General features: G+C 44.2%; 1 protein-coding gene across 2 annotated transcripts in view; it reads right to left on the bottom strand.

Moving 5' to 3' along the window:
* LOC137426822 (extracellular serine/threonine protein kinase FAM20C) overlaps positions 1 to 19,466 on the bottom strand; it is a 91,298-nt gene extending 71,832 nt beyond the window's left edge. The window contains exons 1-3 of one of the 2 annotated variants that reach the window (XM_068115750.2): positions 18,697 to 19,466; positions 13,988 to 14,166; positions 9,255 to 9,333 (exon numbers count right to left, since the gene is read on the bottom strand). In XM_068115750.2, the coding sequence (XP_067971851.2) occupies positions 9,255 to 9,333; positions 13,988 to 14,166; positions 18,697 to 19,085 (647 nt within the window). In that variant the 5' untranslated portion in view covers positions 19,086 to 19,466. Of the gene's footprint in view, positions 1 to 9,254; positions 9,334 to 13,987; positions 14,167 to 17,857; positions 18,062 to 18,696 lie in introns of those variants that run through there. The other variant, XM_068115751.2, reaches the window with a different exon arrangement.
* Positions 19,467 to 20,441: the final 975 nt, after the last annotated feature.

Here is a 20,441-nt window from a genome sequence, read left to right as displayed (position 1 = left end):
CTCTGTGGTCATACGAGGATGGCTTTGTGATAAATAGAGTAGGGATTATGCTAATTCCCTTGTACGTCGTTCCCTCTGTGATCTATCTTTTATCCCGTATGGCAACGCACCATAGACATTAGCTCGGAATCCATCCCCATTAGCACACACACTAATTATAAATTCCCCCCCTCCCCCCCACAACAAAATCCCACCGGAAATGCAGGCAGGAAGCGCCCACGCATTGCGCCAACCTGGAGACAAACATTGCTCGGGCCGGCTGAGGCCACGCCCACCATCGCAAAGGATTGGTCGAAGGGTTTGATGGGGAGATCACACCCATGGGACAAGACACCACCAATAGAGACACGAGGCAGGATGAAGGCCACCGATTGGCAGAGTAAGGAAGGACTGGTGATTGGCCGGGGGAGGGGCAAGAAGCTTCCCTCGGATTGGAGGACGCTAGAGGCAAGCAGGAAGCGACGCATTGATTGGGAGAGAGGGAGAGCTGACGTCACGAGACGGCCGATAAAGCAACTGGCTGACCGACATTTTCCCTTCTCGTTTGGACCTCCTTGTTCCCTTCTCGTTCCTGCTCGTTGTTGGAGACTGGGTATCTGGACCTCGTTCGCCCCTGCCCTTGTGATTCCTCTGCTCCGACCTCTTGCCCTCACGCCTTCCTTCACCCTCGACCCTCTCTCCCTTCTGAACCGAATGTTGGGTGCATCACAGTTCCATGCCAAATCCATGAGGACATTGCACGGCTGAGGAGGCGGGTTGCTCGCTCGCACGCTCGCTTCGCGTGTGAGGCCTTATCGAGGCCTGGTGAATGAGGGCGCGTCAAGGCCTTCTTTCCGCCAACGGGCCTGACGATTCTTGACACTCCAGCCATTGAGATAAGCCCAGCACACACCCACACAACGCGGTTCCTTTCGTAAATTCTCCCTTTAGTGGGGCAGATATGTGAAAAAGATGTTCATTTCCGGCAGAAAGTGTGAAATTTCGCATACAGGGGTATTTTGGGGCGCTGATTTCAAAAATTGGCGGATCCAAGAGATCTAACCAATGGACCGGCCGCCATCTTGAATTCCAATATGGCCGCCAAGACGAAATGTTGAAATTCCCTATCTTGGGTTCTAAATGACCTGTGGCGCTGAAATTTGGTACACAAGGGTATGTTGACATGCTGAGTTCAATAATGCAATAATTTGAAATGTCTGACAAACGGTATGGCCGCCATTTTAAATTCCAATATGGCCGCCAAGACAAACATCGATGTTTTCATTGCTTTAATAGCACAGTGTACGGTAATGTCATAATGTTAAATCATTTGAGCATTATTATGATAACTGGAAAATTGTTGCATCTCAAATCTACTGATGGGTTTGTAATTTTGTCGAAGGCAGTAGAAATTTGGGAAATTCAGCGCCCCAAAATACCCCTGTATGTGAAATTTAACACTTTCTGCCGGAACTGAACATTCACATGACATTCCAATAATTTATTTTTTTTATGTTTTTTCTCTTTCAGATCCAATGTCGAAATCAAAGAAAACATCGTCAACAATTCCAATGCCAACAGACTGGAACATTTGCGCTCTTTGCCAGAAACGTTCTGAAAATGAACCACTAAGAGATGCACGTAAGGGCAGCAATCAGTCGTGTCTAGACGTCTACGAGAATCTTGCTCAAAATCTCAAGGCATTGAATGATTTAGGTGCCTTGCCTTGCGGGATAAACATTTCCCGACTAGATGATGGTTGCGGTATTGCAGAAACCCTAGCTGCGCATGCTGCCAAATGGCACAAAAACTGTTATGTGCAGTGCAGCAGCTCTCGTGTGGCCAGGGCTGAATCAAGGGAAAGAAAGCAAAGTTCAGACCTTAAACTTGGTGAAGAAACTTACTCGCCTGTTAAGAAAAGACTCAGAACAAGTTTCAAATCTCCATCCGTTGAAAAGAGTACTGCTAGCACATGTTTCTTTTGTGATAGCATTATCAGTAATGAAGAAATAGTCCACAGAGCGGCAACAAAAAATGTAGATTCCAATGTTCGATTGATGGCAACAGAATTGAGGGATACAAAACTCCTGGCTAGATTGTCTGTAGGTGATATGACGGCATCAGATGCTGTTTATCACAAGAAGTGCATGACTGTTCTCCACACTCGATACAGATCATTTGTAAGAAAGAATGAGGAAGCCAGTTCAAGTGAAAATATGCCACCAGAATCAGTAGCTTTGGCCGAATTGATAGCCTATTTGGAAGAAATGAAGTGTACAGATGACAGTTACACTTTCAAGTTAGCCGATCTCACAAAGCTTTATACAGAACGTCTGGCACAACTGGGAGGTGATATCTCAAAGAGGATTAATTCAACTCACCTTAAGGACAAGCTTCTCAGACACCTTCCGCAACTTGAGGCACATAAGAGCAACCATGAAGTGGCACTGTCATTCAAAGAGGACATTGGTGAAGCTTTATTGCATGCTTGTAGACAAAGCTCTGACAACGACGCGGTCATTCTCATGAGAGCTGCCCAGATTGTGCGCAAAGATATTTTGCAAAAGCAATACCAATTCAATGGATCCCTAGTTAACGAATCATATAACAACTCACCACCATCATTGGCAGCGTTGATGGAAATGATTCTTGCTGGTACAAACATACAAAAACAAAACGCAAACAACAAGGGAGGCGTCTCTGTGCAATCCTTAACTCAACTTGTAACATTCAACACTATGAAACGAGGAAGGTTGGAAACTACAGCAGTACGTCACAATTTGAAACGTGAAACATCACTGCCACTTTACCTGGGTCTTCTCATTCATAGCAAAACAAGGAAACGGGATCTCGTTGACGTTCTTTTTCAACATGGTTTGTGCGTTTCCTATGATCGCATACTGGAGGTATCCACAGATGAGGCCAACAGAGTCATAGAAATATACAAACATGACGGCGTTGTGTGTCCAACAAAATTGCGAAGTGGAATATTCACAACAGGCAACCTAGACAACATAGATCACAACCCATCATCAGCATCAGCACAAAGTTCATTTCATGGAACCACGTTATCACTGACACAACATGTTTCACATGACAAAAGTGGCAGCATTCGAAATCATGAGAATGTCACTGAGAATGAGAACAAACAGCGCTCCAAAACCATAGCCGCCCTTCCTGCATCTTACAGTGATGTGCCTCCTGAAACATTTCCAACTAATAATCCCATTCCAAGAAAACCAAAAGGTCCATCCACTCCAAGTGTGTCCTCCGGAATACAGGACAAAGAAAGTCAGTGGCTTTCGTTTGTACAAAGTCTGCAGGAGAAGGAAGGTCTTGAGAGTGAAGATAATATCTCCTGGTCAGCATACATGGCAAATCTGCAGGTTGAAGTTCCTCGGCCTCCTGCAATTACAGGACTGCTACCTCTGTTCCGCGAGAGTGCTCACACATTGGCAATGGTGAAGCATGGAATGAATTTAATCAAGCAGGCGACAGAACTAGTAAACCCCGGACAAGTTCCAGTTCTGACCGTTGATCAACCACTCTATGCAATTGCAAAGAAGATTCAATGGACTTGGCCAGGTATATATGGTGAAGACAAGTTTGTTGTGATGATGGGAGGACTTCATGTAGAGATGGCCTTGTTGAAAGCGATCGGCAGCTTCCTGGAGGGGAGTGGCTGGGCAAGTGTAATGACCAGTGCTGGTGTAACAACAGAGGGAAGAGCAGATAGTCTTCACAAAGGTTCGCAAATATCGAGGTCACAATGGGCACACCAAGTCACAGTAGCGGCGTTGTACGCTCTGCAGCGAAAGGCATACGATGACTACCGGAAAACATGTGAAACTGAAGATTTACAATCATTTGATCTTTGGAGCAAGAAGATGGCTCCAAAGTACCCCCAGTTTTGCTACTGGAATAAAGTCCTGCAGTTGGAGTGTCTTCTCTTGGCATTCATAAGATCACAACGGGAAGCCAACTACACGCTCTATGTGGAGACTCTCACGGCGATCATTCCGTGGATGTTTGCCATGGACCATTACCATTACGCCAGATGGTTGACAGTGCATGTAACAGACCTTCAGGAACTTTCAAACGATTCCATGGATATCCATCGTGAATTTGTCAAGGGGAACTTTGTCACTCAGAAGTCATCACACAAGTTCTCTGCTATGGCACACGATCAGATACACGAACAGCAGAACGCTTATGTGAAAGGTGATGGTGGAGTCATTGGAATTACTGAGAATGAAGGGGCTCTTCGCCGGTGGATGGTAGCTGGTGCAGAAATAGCCAGAATCCTGAATGAGTTTGAGGACCAGTTTCAAAGACAGAGGCAAACTGATGTCCGCCACCACGAACAATTGCCTAGTGTCCAGAAATCCTTTGCATCAGATCTCAATAATGCAATCAGTTCCTTTGAAAAACTTGGAAACCCGTTTGCGGAAGACAGTAATGACTTGTATGTGCTTGACACAAAGGTCATCATGCCTGATGAAGTGATAGCCGCAGTGCGATCCATGGAGGACACTGGCAAAACACAATTTGACGGATTTGTGGGGCAGCGAATCAAGGATCCTTCTGACAATTTCTATGATAGCATTTCAAAGAACAATCTGCCACTGTTGAAATCGAAGCCCAAGAAAACACCTGGAAAGTCTGAGGCGAAGATTACACGTATGAAAAGTAATGTGGAGCTCTTCTCACGAATGTACATTTCTTGCCAAACTAGAGATGGTGATCTTAACACATTTTATGAATATGAGTGTCATGGGTGGCCACCTGCATTGGCTGAAGGTATCAATACAATGCGGCCACCAACCGGCAAGGCTGATCTTTTGCCCTGTTTGGAAGCTTTAGCACAACGTCCTCGTGATGCGCCCAAAGGAGAAGTTCGTATTTTCGATGGGGCTGCCTTAGTCCATCATTTGGAGCCTAAGAAGTGCAACAGTGTGATCAGGACATTTGGTGACTATGCACAGAAACAGGTCCTTCCGTACATTGCCCGAAAGTTAAATGAGGGGACTGTGATGCGTGTTGATGTGGTGTGGGACACCTACAGAACGGACAGTCTCAAAGAAGGCACCAGGCTTGGTCGTGGCACTGGCATACCACTCCATGTGACTGAACAGACATCCGTGCCACGAAACTGGAGCAGCTTCCTTCGTGTAGATTCCAACAAAAAGACATTATTCAGTTTCCTTGCTGATTCCCTGCAAACGATGCCTATTCCAGAGGGAAAAACACTTCTTACAACCTTAGAAGAAGAGGTTAAATCAAAGCCCCCTTCTGATGTTTCTCAAATTCAACCATGTACGCATGAAGAGGCTGATTCACGAATGATGCTACATGCTTGGCATACATATCAGCAGGGGTACAGAAGTATCGTCATTCATGCAACAGACACGGATGTGGTTGTGTTGGCTATCGCAATGGCAAGCATTATGGACGGTTGTGCAATGTGGTTGGCATTTGGACATGGAAACTATTTCAGGCACATTGCTGCTCACACTATTGCGACTCACATTGGCCCTGAACGCTCATGGGGGCTTCTATTCCTGCATACTGTTTCCGGATGCGATACTGTTTCTGCCATATGTGGGATTGGCAAAAAGACTGTGTGGAGCATATGGAATTCCATGCCAAACTTGGGGGAGGTCTTCAATCATCTCTCACATGCACCAGCGGAAGTAACAGATGATGACATGGACAACATAGAGAGGTTCTTCGTTGTTCTGTACAGTAGAACTTCCCCTCTGAAGAAAGTGAACGAAGCACGCAAGCAGCTGTTTGCTCAGGGAAATCGGCAATCGGAAAATATTCCACCGACAAAAGAGGCACTGCGTCAACATGTGAAGAGGGCAGTCTTTCAGGCCGGTCACATCTGGGGACAGTCCCAAATTGCTAACCCAGAGCTGCCTTCACCTGCAGATTGGGGATGGGCTAAAAATGCAGATGATGTCTGGCATCCATTTTGGACAGTAATGCCAGAGGCGTCAAAAGGGTGCCGAGAGCTGATCAAGTGCAAGTGTAAAAAACGGTGTGCTGGAAATTGCAAATGTTCTGCTGCTAATCTACCATGCACAGAACTATGTTTCTGCTCTGGACAATGCTTCCGAGATGAGCAGTAGGAGAAGTAAAACGGATGGAAAAAAGCTTGCAGCATGTTACGGCTGCCAACTGGTACGAAATATACTTTGAAATGAGCTCTTTGACTTGTTATATGATTTGTCAACTAGGGATCCATTGAATTGGTATTGCTTTTGCAAAGAACCCGGGATTTTCAACATTTCGTCTTGGCGGCCATATTGGAATTCAAAATGGCGGCCATACCATTTGTCAGACATTTCAAATTATTGCCTTATTGAACTCAGCATGTCAACATACCCTTGTGTACAAAATTTGAGCACCACAGGTCATTTAGAACCCAAGATAGGGATTATCAACATTTCGTCTTGGCAGCCATATTGGAATTCAAGATGGCGGCCTGTCCATTGGTCAGACCTCTTGGATCCGCCAATTTTTGAACTCAGCATGTCAAAATACCCCTGTATGCAAAATTTCAAACTTTCTGCCGGATGTGAACATCTCGTGCAATTTTTGTTACATATCTGCCCCACTACTTGTGTTTGTTTTAGACATCTGGTGTGAGGGATCCCCCTTTAGAACATTTATTTACCGGCGTGTTCTTGTTATCGGGTTCCGTTTAATAAATCCGTTTATTTTTGTAAACTTTACCATCCGTTTTTGTGAGTTTATTTCCTGCAGGTTTGAAGACTGCTCGGGACCGTCAGGTAAAAACTCCCACTTCTTCTTCTTCTCTTTTCCTCCCATGCCTGTATAGCGAGTCCGTATTTGAATGACGCCTCAAAGTAAGCTCAATTGGTCATCCGTGGTGTGCTCCGTTTTAATAGAGCCGTCCACACGACAATATTTACTTTTGACCTGTCTAGCCTGGGTTCAATTCTCGACCTGACTATAAACTGTCGGATTGATGCATTGCAGGCAGGGATTTGTATTGCAAAGTGCACCATCACACGGATGGTCATTAAATGGGGATTGCTGTCTGCTAGTATTACTTAGGTGGATGTTAAAGATCATATAGTGTATTGTGATGAAGAGGAGACAAGTTGGCACCAGCACCCTGAATTTTTGTTTTGCAAAGTCCTGCTAAAATAAGCCTCAGCAGAATGGCAGGCCTGGCCAGCCGGTTCGTGAAAGACCTGAGCTCATGCTCTACAAGTTGCCGACCCCATGTCGAGATCAGAACTTGGGATCCAAAAGAGAAACTGGTCTGCAGCGAGTGCAGGTTCATGGCCGTCAACCCTTTTGTGACTATACCCACCACATCTTCTCTGATGCATCCTGGCACCTCCATAACAGTGTGATCTACCAATGTTCAAAGTATCAGATCGAGCATTATCGATCTTTCCAGAGGTTACTGCTGCAACTCTGGATGTGTTGTTTGCCCACCAAAACGTTCCCTTCACAGGATATCTCCAATTCCTCACAGTCTCATACAGTTGCTCCGGAAAGAATGTCAAACGAAGCAACCAATTTCCATGGTCAGCCACTGTAAGAGGTTCAGTTTCTTGAACTTCCAGGCCTCACCATCATCTGTGACCTCTCCTGGATCTACCATATCACAAAGCCGCTCTCCAAAGCCAGCCGGTGAATTGGCATCCACCAACATTCCTCAAAATCATAGCTACTCATTGCCCACAAGGCCTTTGTCCATAGCTCAATGGAGTGCTGCTCTCCATTATGGGCTGGTGCCCCAGCTCCACATCTGTTTCTCCTTGCTTCTGTGGAGTGTAAAGCTCTCAACATGATTGGAATCTTCTGGCACAGGGGCTGTCTCGCTCATGTCACAGAGTGGTTGGTGGCCTCTTTTTTCCACCAATAACTCCCTCTGCGGTCGCAGCCCACAGATAATCTCCAGCTCCTCCAGGATGCAGATGTTCTTCCAGTAAACCCATCCTCATTAAACTTCCAAAATCCAGGCTTACCACGAACCTCCACTCTTCTCCAGTTTGTTGAACTGCCTTTTATTGCATCTCTCCCTACAGGGCTTCCAGCAAGCAGTGTACCACCATGTCATGTCAACCTCCACCCCCCTCCCCACTCCCACCCCTCACATGTTATTTTCTATCACCATTAACCCTTCCCAATCCAACCCAATAACTTCCAGGTTATTACTGTGTCTCCTCCCCACTTTCCCTGTTCGTTCATTCCCTTGTGCCAACTGTTTCTCCATTGCCTCTTTACCCGAATAATCACCAAAAACTTCCATGAGCATAGATTTTGCATACAAAAATAAAAATGGTGTAAGAATGAGAGAGTGGATTAATCACTCTTATGCGAGGATTAATTAAATGTGAGTACAACACAACAACAGGCATTTCAAGGCCATTTTCCCTGTTAGAGCAGGGGTTAGCGAATTAATTAAATGTGAGCATCTTCATCGTTTCATTTGTCAAAAGAAACAGGATAGAAACAAGTACAGATACATTCAAAGTACACCGCCCCCATGCCAAATAAATAAATAACATCCTCCAGCACGCGGCATTGCCTGTAGCACATAGAAACGGAATTGGGAGGGAGAGGTGTACAATAAATTGATTGATTAATTGCGTAATTAAAATCAATACATAGTAATTCTAAAACAATTTATTTATCAATTGACTAATAGCATACCCCAACCACCAGTGTCTCATTTGAAGCTGTACCTTTGTGAAAATTAATTAAATGAGTAATTAATCAGAAAATCAATTGATTAATCAATAAATCAAAAATATCCTTTATAGCAACATCACTTGGTCACTGTCGTGTCCAAATATCAGCTTCCTAGCTAGCTCAAAAGGTGCCTGAGATATTGCCCAGATGAGAAAGAAAATAAATAAATACTTAATAAATCGATAATAAGTAAGTAATCGATCAATTAATTGATTATTCAAAAAACAAAAAATTCTGTTTTTGCCAAAGCACGTGCTCACTATTGTGCTGAAATTTCAGCTTCGTAGCTCAATGGATGGCTGAGATATCACCTAGCTAGACAAACAAACAAGAAAGAAAGAAAGAAAACAAGCAACCGTAGTGAAAACTGAGTACTCCTTTTCAGCGCGCGTCATCACGGGGCCCCCTTCGGTGCCCGGTGATGACGTCATGCAGCGCCTGGAGATGGAATAGGAAAGGAGCGGTGTACCTCAAACCAAAAATGTCAATGACCATGTAGAAACAACATAGGCAATCAAAAACTTGATCCAACTCACTTTATTGGTTTGAACAGAGCTTGACCATAGTTTTCAAAGGTCATTATGAGCTTCAACTGGGTACCACCAGATTTCATCACTGCAGCAGGAAGGAAAACAAATGCACATGTCAAAGCATCACAAACTAGAGAATTCACAGAATACCTTACCCCATGCAGTCTTGAGAAAAAGGACTTGGGAATGGTCTTTTCAACACTTGCTTTACGTTTCTGAGCACGACCTATAATAGCTTTGTGAAATGTGAATAACAGTGTTTTCATATGAAAATGATGACATCTGGAACATATGATGTGCATATGAACATGACAATCATATGAAACTGATGGGTCAACCAGAACAGTCCAGAGCTGAACATTCTACCAACTCTTCTGGGAGGAACTGACGATTTTGGAACGATCTTGCATATAAATAAATATGCATTAAACAAACAGATCTTTTGGACGGGAGCATTGCTAGGTGCCTCCATTTTGTCTGGGTCACCGTGTTACTCTACGCTCAGAGTGTGCGAGCAAATTTGATTGGTCAAACAAAAACAAACAAACATTGCATCAGTTGTTTACCGCCACTGATAGACCCTCTTTCACACCATCTGATTTAACACGTTAAATGAGTTCTTCGTGCCTGTTGTTTGTGTCCTTTATGATGTTCCTAAATACAAGTAAGTTTTCTGTTTGAAATGATTTCCAATTTTGTTTGATTGCCTGTCAGGCAGACAGATCAGAGCAATTGCTTTACCTTGTGAGTGTGCAAGCACACACGGGACGAGACTCCATACAATTTGCCAAATCCAGAGCCAAAGTACAGCTATATTGCAGGCTCGTGCTCAGATTCATGTTCTGATTTGCGTTCTAGTGTTCAATACATAACATTCAATTGAAATTAAGGAGTTCCTCGCTCATAAACTGACATGACAAGCAGACAGACACAGTGAAACAATTGCTTAACCCAGCTTTGTGTTATGCGCATGGGGTAATCTTACTATAATAATTCACCAAATGTCCGTCCGTCCCTCCGTTCGTTCGTTCGAAGGTACCGCAAAAACGGCTGAACCGATCGCAACGAAATGTTGGGTGGGTAATCCTGGGACCCCCTGGAGTAAAATAGGCTATATTGTTTTTCCAATTTCAGCTTTGGCCTCCAGCATTTTCAGGTTTGGACTCCCGTATAACTTTATTTTCCCGGGTACCGCACAAACGGCTGCACCGATCGCAACCTGACGAATGAAAACACACAGTTAAAAATAATGACCTTGGACAAAGACCTTTTATAAGGACATGGGTTGAATCCCTGCTTGAGAGAATGCCAACCCCCTCCCCGCCATCACGTTCGTCTCTCCAACTCACAATCCCACGAGATATGCGGAAAGGACGACCAAAACCAATTATCTTCTTTTTGATTCGTATGTAAACATCATTAAAAGTAAATAATGACCTCGGCCAAAGTTCAAATGACGTGGGTTTAATCTCGACATGAGAGAATTCCACATAGCTATTTGGGCGGTGTATAAGCTAACAGATCGCTGTCTCCATCGATCTTGCCAAGGCCGTAACACCTATCGGCTCAAAATCCTTTTAACTGTTGACTTGGTAGTTTTTACAATGAAGGAAACATTAACAATGTTGTTAAAAGTTTATTTTTTATATTAATGTTATTTCATTTGTGATTGGAGTTATGCTGTTTGGAATGAAAAAAAAGATATCGAGTTCAAGTGAATGACGAAATGCCATGCTGGTTTCTACTTTCTAAACGCGAAATTCGCGGATCGCCATATGCAGATTCGCCACGGTCCCACGATCGATGTTTCTACATGTGAACGTACACATTTGTTTGCGTACGGGTACGTTTTTCATGGACGTCCTTCACGAACTTGCTGTCCATGTCTGACGTACGACTGAAGGTGCTACAGGAATGTGGAATTTATTGGTTTAATGCTTTTGCATTCACCGTTTCTGCATTGTATGTTTGCTTCTGCCCTCCCACCCATGCGTAGCACGGGTACCTCACTAGTAAAATACAATTTAGCCTCATGTAGGAGTGTTTGAAGAGCTGTTTGAAACATACTAGTAGGCCCGTTGGTCTTTTGGACCAAATCTTCATTGGTCGTCACGGCCTTGTAGCATACCTGCCTGCTGTAGTGCTTGAGCATTAGGTTGCCTTTCACCAAGCCTAGATGTGCTTGGGCCAGGGTGGGTGCCGGGGCAAAGGGGCATTATACGTTGCCAAATGATACTACTGTTATTATTGTTGGGACTATTATCCTTATTAATTAACATGTGCTTTCTTACAATGTCATCATTTGTTATTTAATTTGAAATTAGAATGCCATGCCGAGGAAGTACCTATTAAGCTGCTCTCTGCACCTTAACACTGTGTGTGTTTAATGCAAGGGAATTCTTCCGGATTCTTTGTATTAATTATCCTAATCAACCCAGGAGGTCATATCTATCATTTTGGTGCATCACATTCCACATCATAAAGCTCAAGTAGAACTCTACAAAAAACATGACACACACACACACACACACACACACACACACACACACACACACACACACACACACACACACACACACACACACACACACACACACACACACACACACACACACACACACACACACACACACACACACACACACAATTTGTTATTGGAATTTGTGATAGCGATATTTAGATTCACATTAACTTAACTTCTGTGCCAAGTGATGTTTAGGAGTAGCAATGTATGTGTGGTATTCCAAGATGTGGCCTCCACAGATGTCAGTGTCGCACACAGATGTCGCACACTGACACAGTCAGTGTCGAACGCATGAGAATATAATGATTATAAAGTTACAAATGCATTGACTGATTGAGTGACCTTTTTGGAAACAACCGAGCTGGTGGATCCAAGGTCTGTAAACTTTCTGGGTCAAAAAGGTTGAAACCTCATTGATTAATGGAGCCTGGCTCACGGTTGAGACATTAGTTATATCCGTCTGCAGTTAATTGGTGTCCATGTAATGCATTGGATAGATATGTGCTAAATTACAAGATTGGCTCTGGAATTACAAGATGGATTTTGCTACATTAGCTCGTCTGAAGGAGACAATCTGGCTCACAAGGTCTCTCATGCCGTTTACAAACCACCACTATCACAATGTACATTAATTGCGTGCATTGTACAATTCATCTCGTGATTGGATAGTTAATAACAATGAGCATCAGCAAGACATCCACGTTGTTTGTCATTAGCGAACCCTCATGAAAGGCTTCAAATTGAGTCACATGTCTGCCTGTGTCAATTCCATCAAATGAAAATGGGATGATTGTTATCAAAATGGGTGATGAGAGGTGAGAATCCAGACAACAATTGGAGTAAATTATAAAACAAAGGAACCGGCATAAACTGCTCCAACCCGCTAATGGTGGCAAGGTATCCGTTATTGGCTGACATAACTGTCAGCTGGCCTGTTTCATCTTCCCATCTGAACACTTAGCTCATGAAGTTGGTGTCCCAGGTTCACATCCCAGACATTGTGTGAATATGTTTATAGTCTCCAAATATCTTTCTGCTGCACAAAAAATTTGCAATATGTCTTTCAATCCTGAAAAATTTCTCACTCACTCTCTACGAAAGGACCACCTGGCAAACACTCCTGTCTACTTTCTTAACAATCCTCTTGAAAAAGTTCAGTCACAGAAACGTTTGGACCTCACCTTCTTGGGCAAAGCCATGACCCTTCTTGGGCAAACCAAAATTCTAAGTTGACCTCCAAAGCCAGTTTCTGAATGGGCATCCTCCATCGTGCAAGGCCCTTCCTTAGCACACCTGAACTCTTATTCACGTACAAGGCATTCATCCACAGCTATATGGAGTACTGTGCTCCCCTTTGGGCCGGCACCCCTGCTGCAAACCTTGTTCAGCTCGACGCTATGGAAACGAAAGCCTTCGGGATCATTGTAATCTCCTGCGATGAAGCCGAGTCCATGGGCCCATCACTTACATTGCAGACAGGTCGGTGGTGTCTTTGTCTTCTACCACCTTCTCACTCTGCTCTTTCCGTCCTCTGTCCCTCCCTCCCCCAGCTTTGTCCTGGGCACACACAGTCTGCCAGCTACCCCCTTCTGGTGAAACTCCCAATATCCCAAATTACTGCTCACCATTCACTCATTCTTCTTTTTTCCCACCTGTGGAACCAACTTCCTCAATCTCTTCAATCTCATTCTCCCCTCCAGGGTGTCAAGACAGCTCTTCACCACCACATCAGGTCATCCCCCATCCAAAACCATGATTTTTTTCTGCCTACCCCTATTACTATCAACCCCCTTCCACCCTCCACTCCTGCCCTTCCCCAAAGCCCACCCCTTTCAAAAGCCCACCCTTTTCAGTCTTGTCTTCCTAAGAGTTTGCTTCTGTATCCATCTTGTTCACCACCTGTGCCCTTCCCTCGCCCTCATTCTTCCCCACATCCCTCATTTGTCAAACTTTCCCACTATGTTGTCCCTCAATCCTGCTATTGGTGGGGTTCCCACCAAATCTTTCTACTGTTCATTTTGTTCTGTTACATCTGGATCTGTTATATGTTCTTGCTCCTCCAAAGAGCCTTGACATTGTATAAAATAAATAAAGTACACTGATAGAGTTGTTCAACAACCAAACGCTAAGTTCCAGCTTGTGCTCAAAACCCTTGAACAGGTCACACACATAAGCATCCCAGCAAACGAAGATGTATGAGAAATGCATTTCGTACCAACCGTTACGACCTTCTGCCTACGCAGGTCATTCAGCAGGTCTTCCACGACAGGGTCATGCCGTGCGTACAGAGCGTTCTTGTTGATCCCGAGGTGGAACTTCAGCCAAGTCGGGTATCGCATGTATGCGTCCAGACCAGTAGGGAGCATCGGGGCAGGATATTCCAGGTCGCTCGTCCTGAAACACCAGATTTATATTCCGGCCTCAGACACATCAACCAACTTGAATAACACATTTCACATAAATAGTTTACTTAAAAAAATAATTATACACCTTTATAACCATTAACTCCAAATATTTTCATGCCACTTAGTTACTCTGAAATCAATCAGTGCCAAGGTCGTGTACATGTAAAACAGGCAACACCAATAAATTAGTTTTACATTAATGTGAATGCAATAAGCAATGATGGGAGAGAATGAGAGATCTATGAACAGAAAAAAATGACTGGATTTTTGTCCTCTTATTATTCTTTTCTTCATCCTCCTCTTCCACTACCCATACAATTTACCCTTCACTCTACCTACTCCAAACACCCTTAGCTTCACATCTTCTTCATAAGAGCCCTCTAACCCCGCCCGGGCCACTCCTTCATACAGTGAGAGTAGCAAGCGCATGGTGTAGGCGGCGGCCACTCCTCCTCATGGGTGAGCAGAATTGAGAGTCATCAGGGTAATTTTTACAATCAAAATTACTTCTATTCAATGAATAAATTAGGAAGTAAAGTTATCACAGGCCTCAGTGAGCAGCATAAATCAATGGTTAATTACACTATCCTGAGGACCAAAAGGACGATCCCAGAATCGCTTTACTTTGGTGGATAGCTATTTAATCAAAGCTTGAATCGCAGTTGCAAAACTTGAAGATGTTTAAGATCTGAATCCCCATCAGCAAACATCTTGGAGAATTTCCTTCTCCAAGATGTATGCCGATGCCCATCTCCCCCCCCCCCCCCCCCCACCTCCCACACCAACCCCCCATTCCACCCTGCCACCCGTCCCCCAGCACAAAGCACATTGTTCCAGGCTCAAATACAGAAGCTAAAATACTCAACCTAAAGAGCTCGATTTCTAACATCAAATGTTATCATTAGCGCAAGCAGTTGTGGTGATGTATGCAAGACATGCATGATCTACCATGAAGTTGTGTGTATTTACTGATCGGGTGTAAATATTGTGTATATTTGAATCTTCGACAAAGGATCAACTATTCTTTTTTAAATAAAGGAGAATGAAATTAAGTTTTTGCAATCAATATTTGAATACTAATTTATTGCGTTAACTACGGTTCGAAACATGGTTCTATTGGGAATATGTGAAGCCAAAAACAAGTGACTTTTAAAATTGATTTTAAATTTCAATTTAGGTCCAGATTTCATTTCTTTTTCATATTATGTATTTGCGAAAGAAAGCTTGACATGCATCCTGTAAATGGCAAAGATATGTGATGTTGTTATGTTGCAGTGGGTACAAATTAGTATAGGTAGCATGTTGATTTGGCTTGGTCGATGTGTTCGTGTAGGGTAAAGCAATTTCGGTAACCAGGGACCCATTAGAGTGAAGTTGGCCTGTTCTTCTGTATGCCGTGAGGTGTTGACAAAGGCATTAGACAGGAAAATATAATTCGTATGTGTCCTCTCTCTGAACCAGACAAGGCACCCAAGCAAGGTGAGGATGGGGTGGTACCAGAAGTGGTTCAGAACGTGGCTGCTTCAAGTGTGTGGCTTTTCAAACCTCCTCGCAGCCCGCGATGGTTTGAGAGGCACCGTGATGCCAGCTGGCCTGCTTAATGTCACGGAGACTGCAACTGCGGGACCCGAGGCCATAAAAGGTGGAGCGACAATGAACGTGGGAAGAGAACAACCTGACCCGAGCGTGGAAGGTTGTGCCGAGATTGCTCATCCCAAGAGCCTGAGTCACGCCCTGCATAGGCCAGAGCTACACCCGTATTTTCTCCTCACCAGCGGCCCAGGACATTTGTCGGCTTGAGTTTCCGGGTCGACGCAGGACTCATCCTTTGTCCCAAAAACTCTTCTGTCTTGTCCAATTCACTTTGTCTCTCTATTGTGGTGTGTCTGAGGGCCCAGATAACTAAAGATCTTCGTTTGTCATTTGGTTCCTGGATGCGTGTGATCAGTAGTGGGCAAGGGATTTATTTATTACAAACTTGATCGCCTTCATTGTGTTCCCTTCCCCATGACAATTGTTCTTTTATTAAATATACCTGTTCTCAGTTGTGAATTTTACCTGGTGTGGTTCCTCCTTGATGATTAAGAAAGACCCATTGAGAGATAATTGGCCATGGCATTTAACGCTGCATATCCAGACTGCGTCACACATTAGGCCCTGCCTAATTAGCATCAAGAAGTACAATGCCTAATTGGCATGACGCTGGACCGATTCAGGACTTCCAATCGGTACAGTATTGCGGCCTCGGACATGTAATCTGGCAGGGAGGACCCCAAAATGGTTCACTTACAGGCGCATTGAGGCAACTTGCCAGATTTGAACCAGGCAACTGGGCCAACCAGACACCTATAACGTTTTGGGATGGCAGCAAACACTTTGCTGATGTCTTTGGTAGCGAGTATAGTGCATTTCGGTGGTTTTTCTCTGCTGACGCCATCAAAGGTGTTTTGTGTGAGGATTGTGAGGAGAGTTGGTAGTGGAGTAATTTGGTCGGAATCCATGATGGGTGTGTGAGAGTGTGATGTGTGGTTTTGTGAGTGTAAGTATAAGGTGTTCTATAACTTTGGAATGTGTACACCTGTACATCTGCAGGATGCTGCTTTGGTGGGTCTTTGTTTGGTTTGAGGAGGCTAATCATTTTGCCGAGTTTCCAAATTTGGGGAATTCTTGAGTATTGCTCGGGAAAGCTGCTTGTATTTGTTAGGGCTGATATGCCATGTGATTCAAGGCGTTTTAAATATAAAGTGGAGATGTTGTTGGGGCCGGTAGCCTGGGAAGTTTTAATGTTTTTAATTTTTTTTTTTATTGTTTGTGTGGGAGTGAATGGTGTGATGGTGTCGAGTTAGTTGCTGAGTTTGCATCTTGCAATAAATCTTTCCTCTTTTCTGTATTTATGGCAATGATGATGGTTAGGTGATCTGAAGGGAGTTGTTGTACCGTTCTCCACGTGGTTGTGGTGGAAGGTGATGGAAAACAGAATTTTATGTCTGGTGATGCTTTTGTAGTGTGTGTGTGTGTGTGTGTGTGTGTGTGTGTGTGTGTGTGTGTGTGTGTGTGTGTGTGTGTGTGTGTGTGTGTGTGTGTGTTATTTTAAATCTAATCTGAAAGCACTTTACAACGAAGAGTAAAATTGAAAAGGAGTAAAAAATTAAAAATGACACCTACAAGGGTAGAAATTAAGACAAAAAAAAAAAAGCAACTGCAAAAAGACAAGACTTTAAAAAGAGATCAAAAACAAAAAGAGATCAAATATGAAAGGTGTTGCAGATTTTGAAAGGCAGAGAGAGAAAGAGAGGAGGGATTTGCACCATTTTGGAGTGCAGGATTTGCACCTGTTAAAATGCTTGATCATCGATTTTGTAAAAATTATGGGGCTAACCCCTGCTCTTGCAGGGAAAATGGCCTTAAAATGCATGTTGTGTTGTTGTATCGATTTTGTAAAAAGATGGTGGATGACATGAAATGGTGGCATACACAGCCTTGCTGATGCCCTGGAGCAAAGAGTGCGATTGAACCGCATCCAGAAGAAAAGAGGAACATAAGAGTGGAGTTGTGTGCCGAGCCTCAATTTGGGGAGTTTAATGAGGTGAGGGTCATGGGAAGGTCAGGTGCATCATGTAAGAGCTGGGGAAGGTCATAGGGAAGAGCCAACAAAAAAAAGTGCAAAAGAGACAACCAACCTTTCTGTGATGGGAGAGCAACTGGCCTTGTGCTTCATCCTCGTTGCAAAAGATTCTGTTAATGTTGAGAGCTGCAGATGACACAGAATCCAGCCTTCTGGATAGAATAAACGAATGAGTAGCACTAAGAATACAAATGAGGGATCATATAACATGGAAATTAATTTGTTCAAAACCCATATCTGACCCTAAATTATTAACCTGTTTATGATTTATTTATTTATTTTACACTATGAACTTTACAAAGATCCTTTTTTACGCGTAAATACGAATAATCAAAATGCACTTAAAGTTTAGTTTTCCCCTCTGTGATGTGTGGTGGTCCATGTGCAGCCTGTGGCTGCTGGTTGCATCATTTTCTAAGGGCAGGGTGTTCCGCTGATGCGGTTCCCCCCATTGCCAATCATCCAGTACTCATTTTTCTGGCCTCAGAAGGATGAACAGGCTGAGTCAACCCAGCTAGTGTTGATTCAACGGCTGACAGGGGCTCCTACTCAAGACCTTAAGACCTCAAGCCAGGCACCTTAACAGTTAAGCAAACACCAGGCTCCAGGGACCAAAGTTCAGGTTTAATAATTCACTCGTGCACAAATTCGCAAGTTGCGTCCAAATGTTGTCCTTCAGTAGTTTTGTGATGACTTTGTGAAAAACATGGAGATTATTTAAATAAATAAATAAAGTGTTTGCGAACATACCAGGAATCTTCTTCTTCGTTAAATTTGTAAGGACAACACGGGGATCTCAGGGAGAGGTGAAAATGCGCAGACAAAGAGATATTTCAGGTACAAAGGTGACGTGATAGATAGACGCGAGGACAGACACATTCACAGACCGATTACCATCCATCGCTGTCCGCCTCTTTCCGTGAGTCCAGGTGCCCAATGGACCGCACCGTTAACAGGCGATTCTTCTCATCCAACGCAGGCCCCGCGGTGCGGTAAACCGGTTGCTGGAACAGAGCGAGGAGGCGGGACGAACCTCTTATGCTTGGGCTCGCGGGTCCGAGTCCGGCTGCCCCCGATACGCCGCTCAGGTTTGAGAAAACCCGTCCGAGAGCGTCCCCGGCTGCGCTGGGGGCGCAGGAACACGTGGAGCCTCCACGGGCCACGGATGGAGCACCGGAGGACAATCGCGGAAGCAGATCCAGCGCGATGTGCAGGGCGCACATGGTGAGCAGTAACGTCACAGCCACTACCTTGAACTTGCGCTTGAACAGCGGTAGCGCCATCTCGAATCAAGCCTGCCCGGCCCGGCTCCTCTGGCTCGACCCTCGCTAGGAGGTGCCCGATGCAGACATCCCGGGCCTTCGGCCGAGATTCCCCGCCGGGCCGGGCATGGCATCCACGGAAAATGCAATCCACCAGGAAAAAAACGTCAACAACCTTTGTTTGCACTTCGCTCCTCCCTCAATTCCTTAGCTCCTCCTATTATTTTCTCCACCAGGGCCTCGTCGCTCCACCCACCGATTCGTCCCTCCTCCCTCTTTCTTCGCCACGCCCCCTGACTCCTCCCTGCTTTCTTCTCACTAAAATTGTTCGTCCACCCCGAGTCACCTACCGGTTCTTTTGTTTGCCACCTTTTCTGACCTTCCTGCCTCGAATCTATCTCCGCTCATTCACGCTTGCCGCTTTTAAATGGTATCTCCTCCCCTCCCACTCCCCATTCTCCTATCTTTATGGCATCCACCACCCAGCTGCTGTCCTCCAACCATTTCACTGCCCTCTATGTAATCCAGCCTTCCTCATGTCCACGCCCTCTACGGTGATCATGGAGACGAGCATGGATGAATGGTCTCAGAAACATGTCTGGTTTGATGATCAAGGTTTAATTACCTCCTCCCCCAAAGGTGGACGGAGGTTATAGGCTATGAGCCAGACCCCCCAAATTGACCGGTCGGTACCATACAGATGGAGTAAGGCTCATTGTGATTTTTAGCAAGATATATGTCCCTAGATATGAAAAAAAAGTGATAGCAGTGTATAACTCTCGGCCATCTCTGTGTTATCACCCGAAATATTATTATACGCCTGCTTCGCTTCGCCAAAAAATGTGATATTTGCTAAAATTGGAATAAATATGTTTTTAAGGACCACAGAGTGCCGAGATCGAGATCGAGATCGTATTTGTTCGAGAGATCATGATAAACCTAGTGTGGAGCAAGTTTGCATGCATTGTGAAATATAATGTAGCTGATGTTACAAACCTACTTTAGGATACTAGCTAATACCAAAAATTACACTGAGATACCAAAAGTAGTAGACGAATAAACCTAAAATGTTCAAAAGCTATGTTTCGTTCCAAAATATCAAAATTAGGGGGTATGGTTGAACATGTTTTGAACTTTGCCAAAATATGTGCCCCAAACAACCACCATATTACAAAGTAATGATATATTCCAATGCAGTGGTTCATTGCGAAGATTTTGAGGGGTCAAATGTTACTCTGGGAGTTTTCATTTTTGAAATATTGACAAAAATGTACAATGTGAATTCTGAACTCGAAGCGATTTCGACCACTTTTTCACTAAATTTAACACATTTTTTGTCATTATATCAATATTTTGATAAATAACCCCCACAAATGT

Source organism: Myxine glutinosa, chromosome 5 (genome assembly GCF_964187855.1).
Source record: "Myxine glutinosa chromosome 5, kmMyxGlut1.1, whole genome shotgun sequence".
Lineage (NCBI taxonomy): Eukaryota > Metazoa > Chordata > Myxini > Myxiniformes > Myxinidae > Myxine > Myxine glutinosa.
This window is presented reverse-complemented; position numbering and strand designations above follow the sequence as displayed.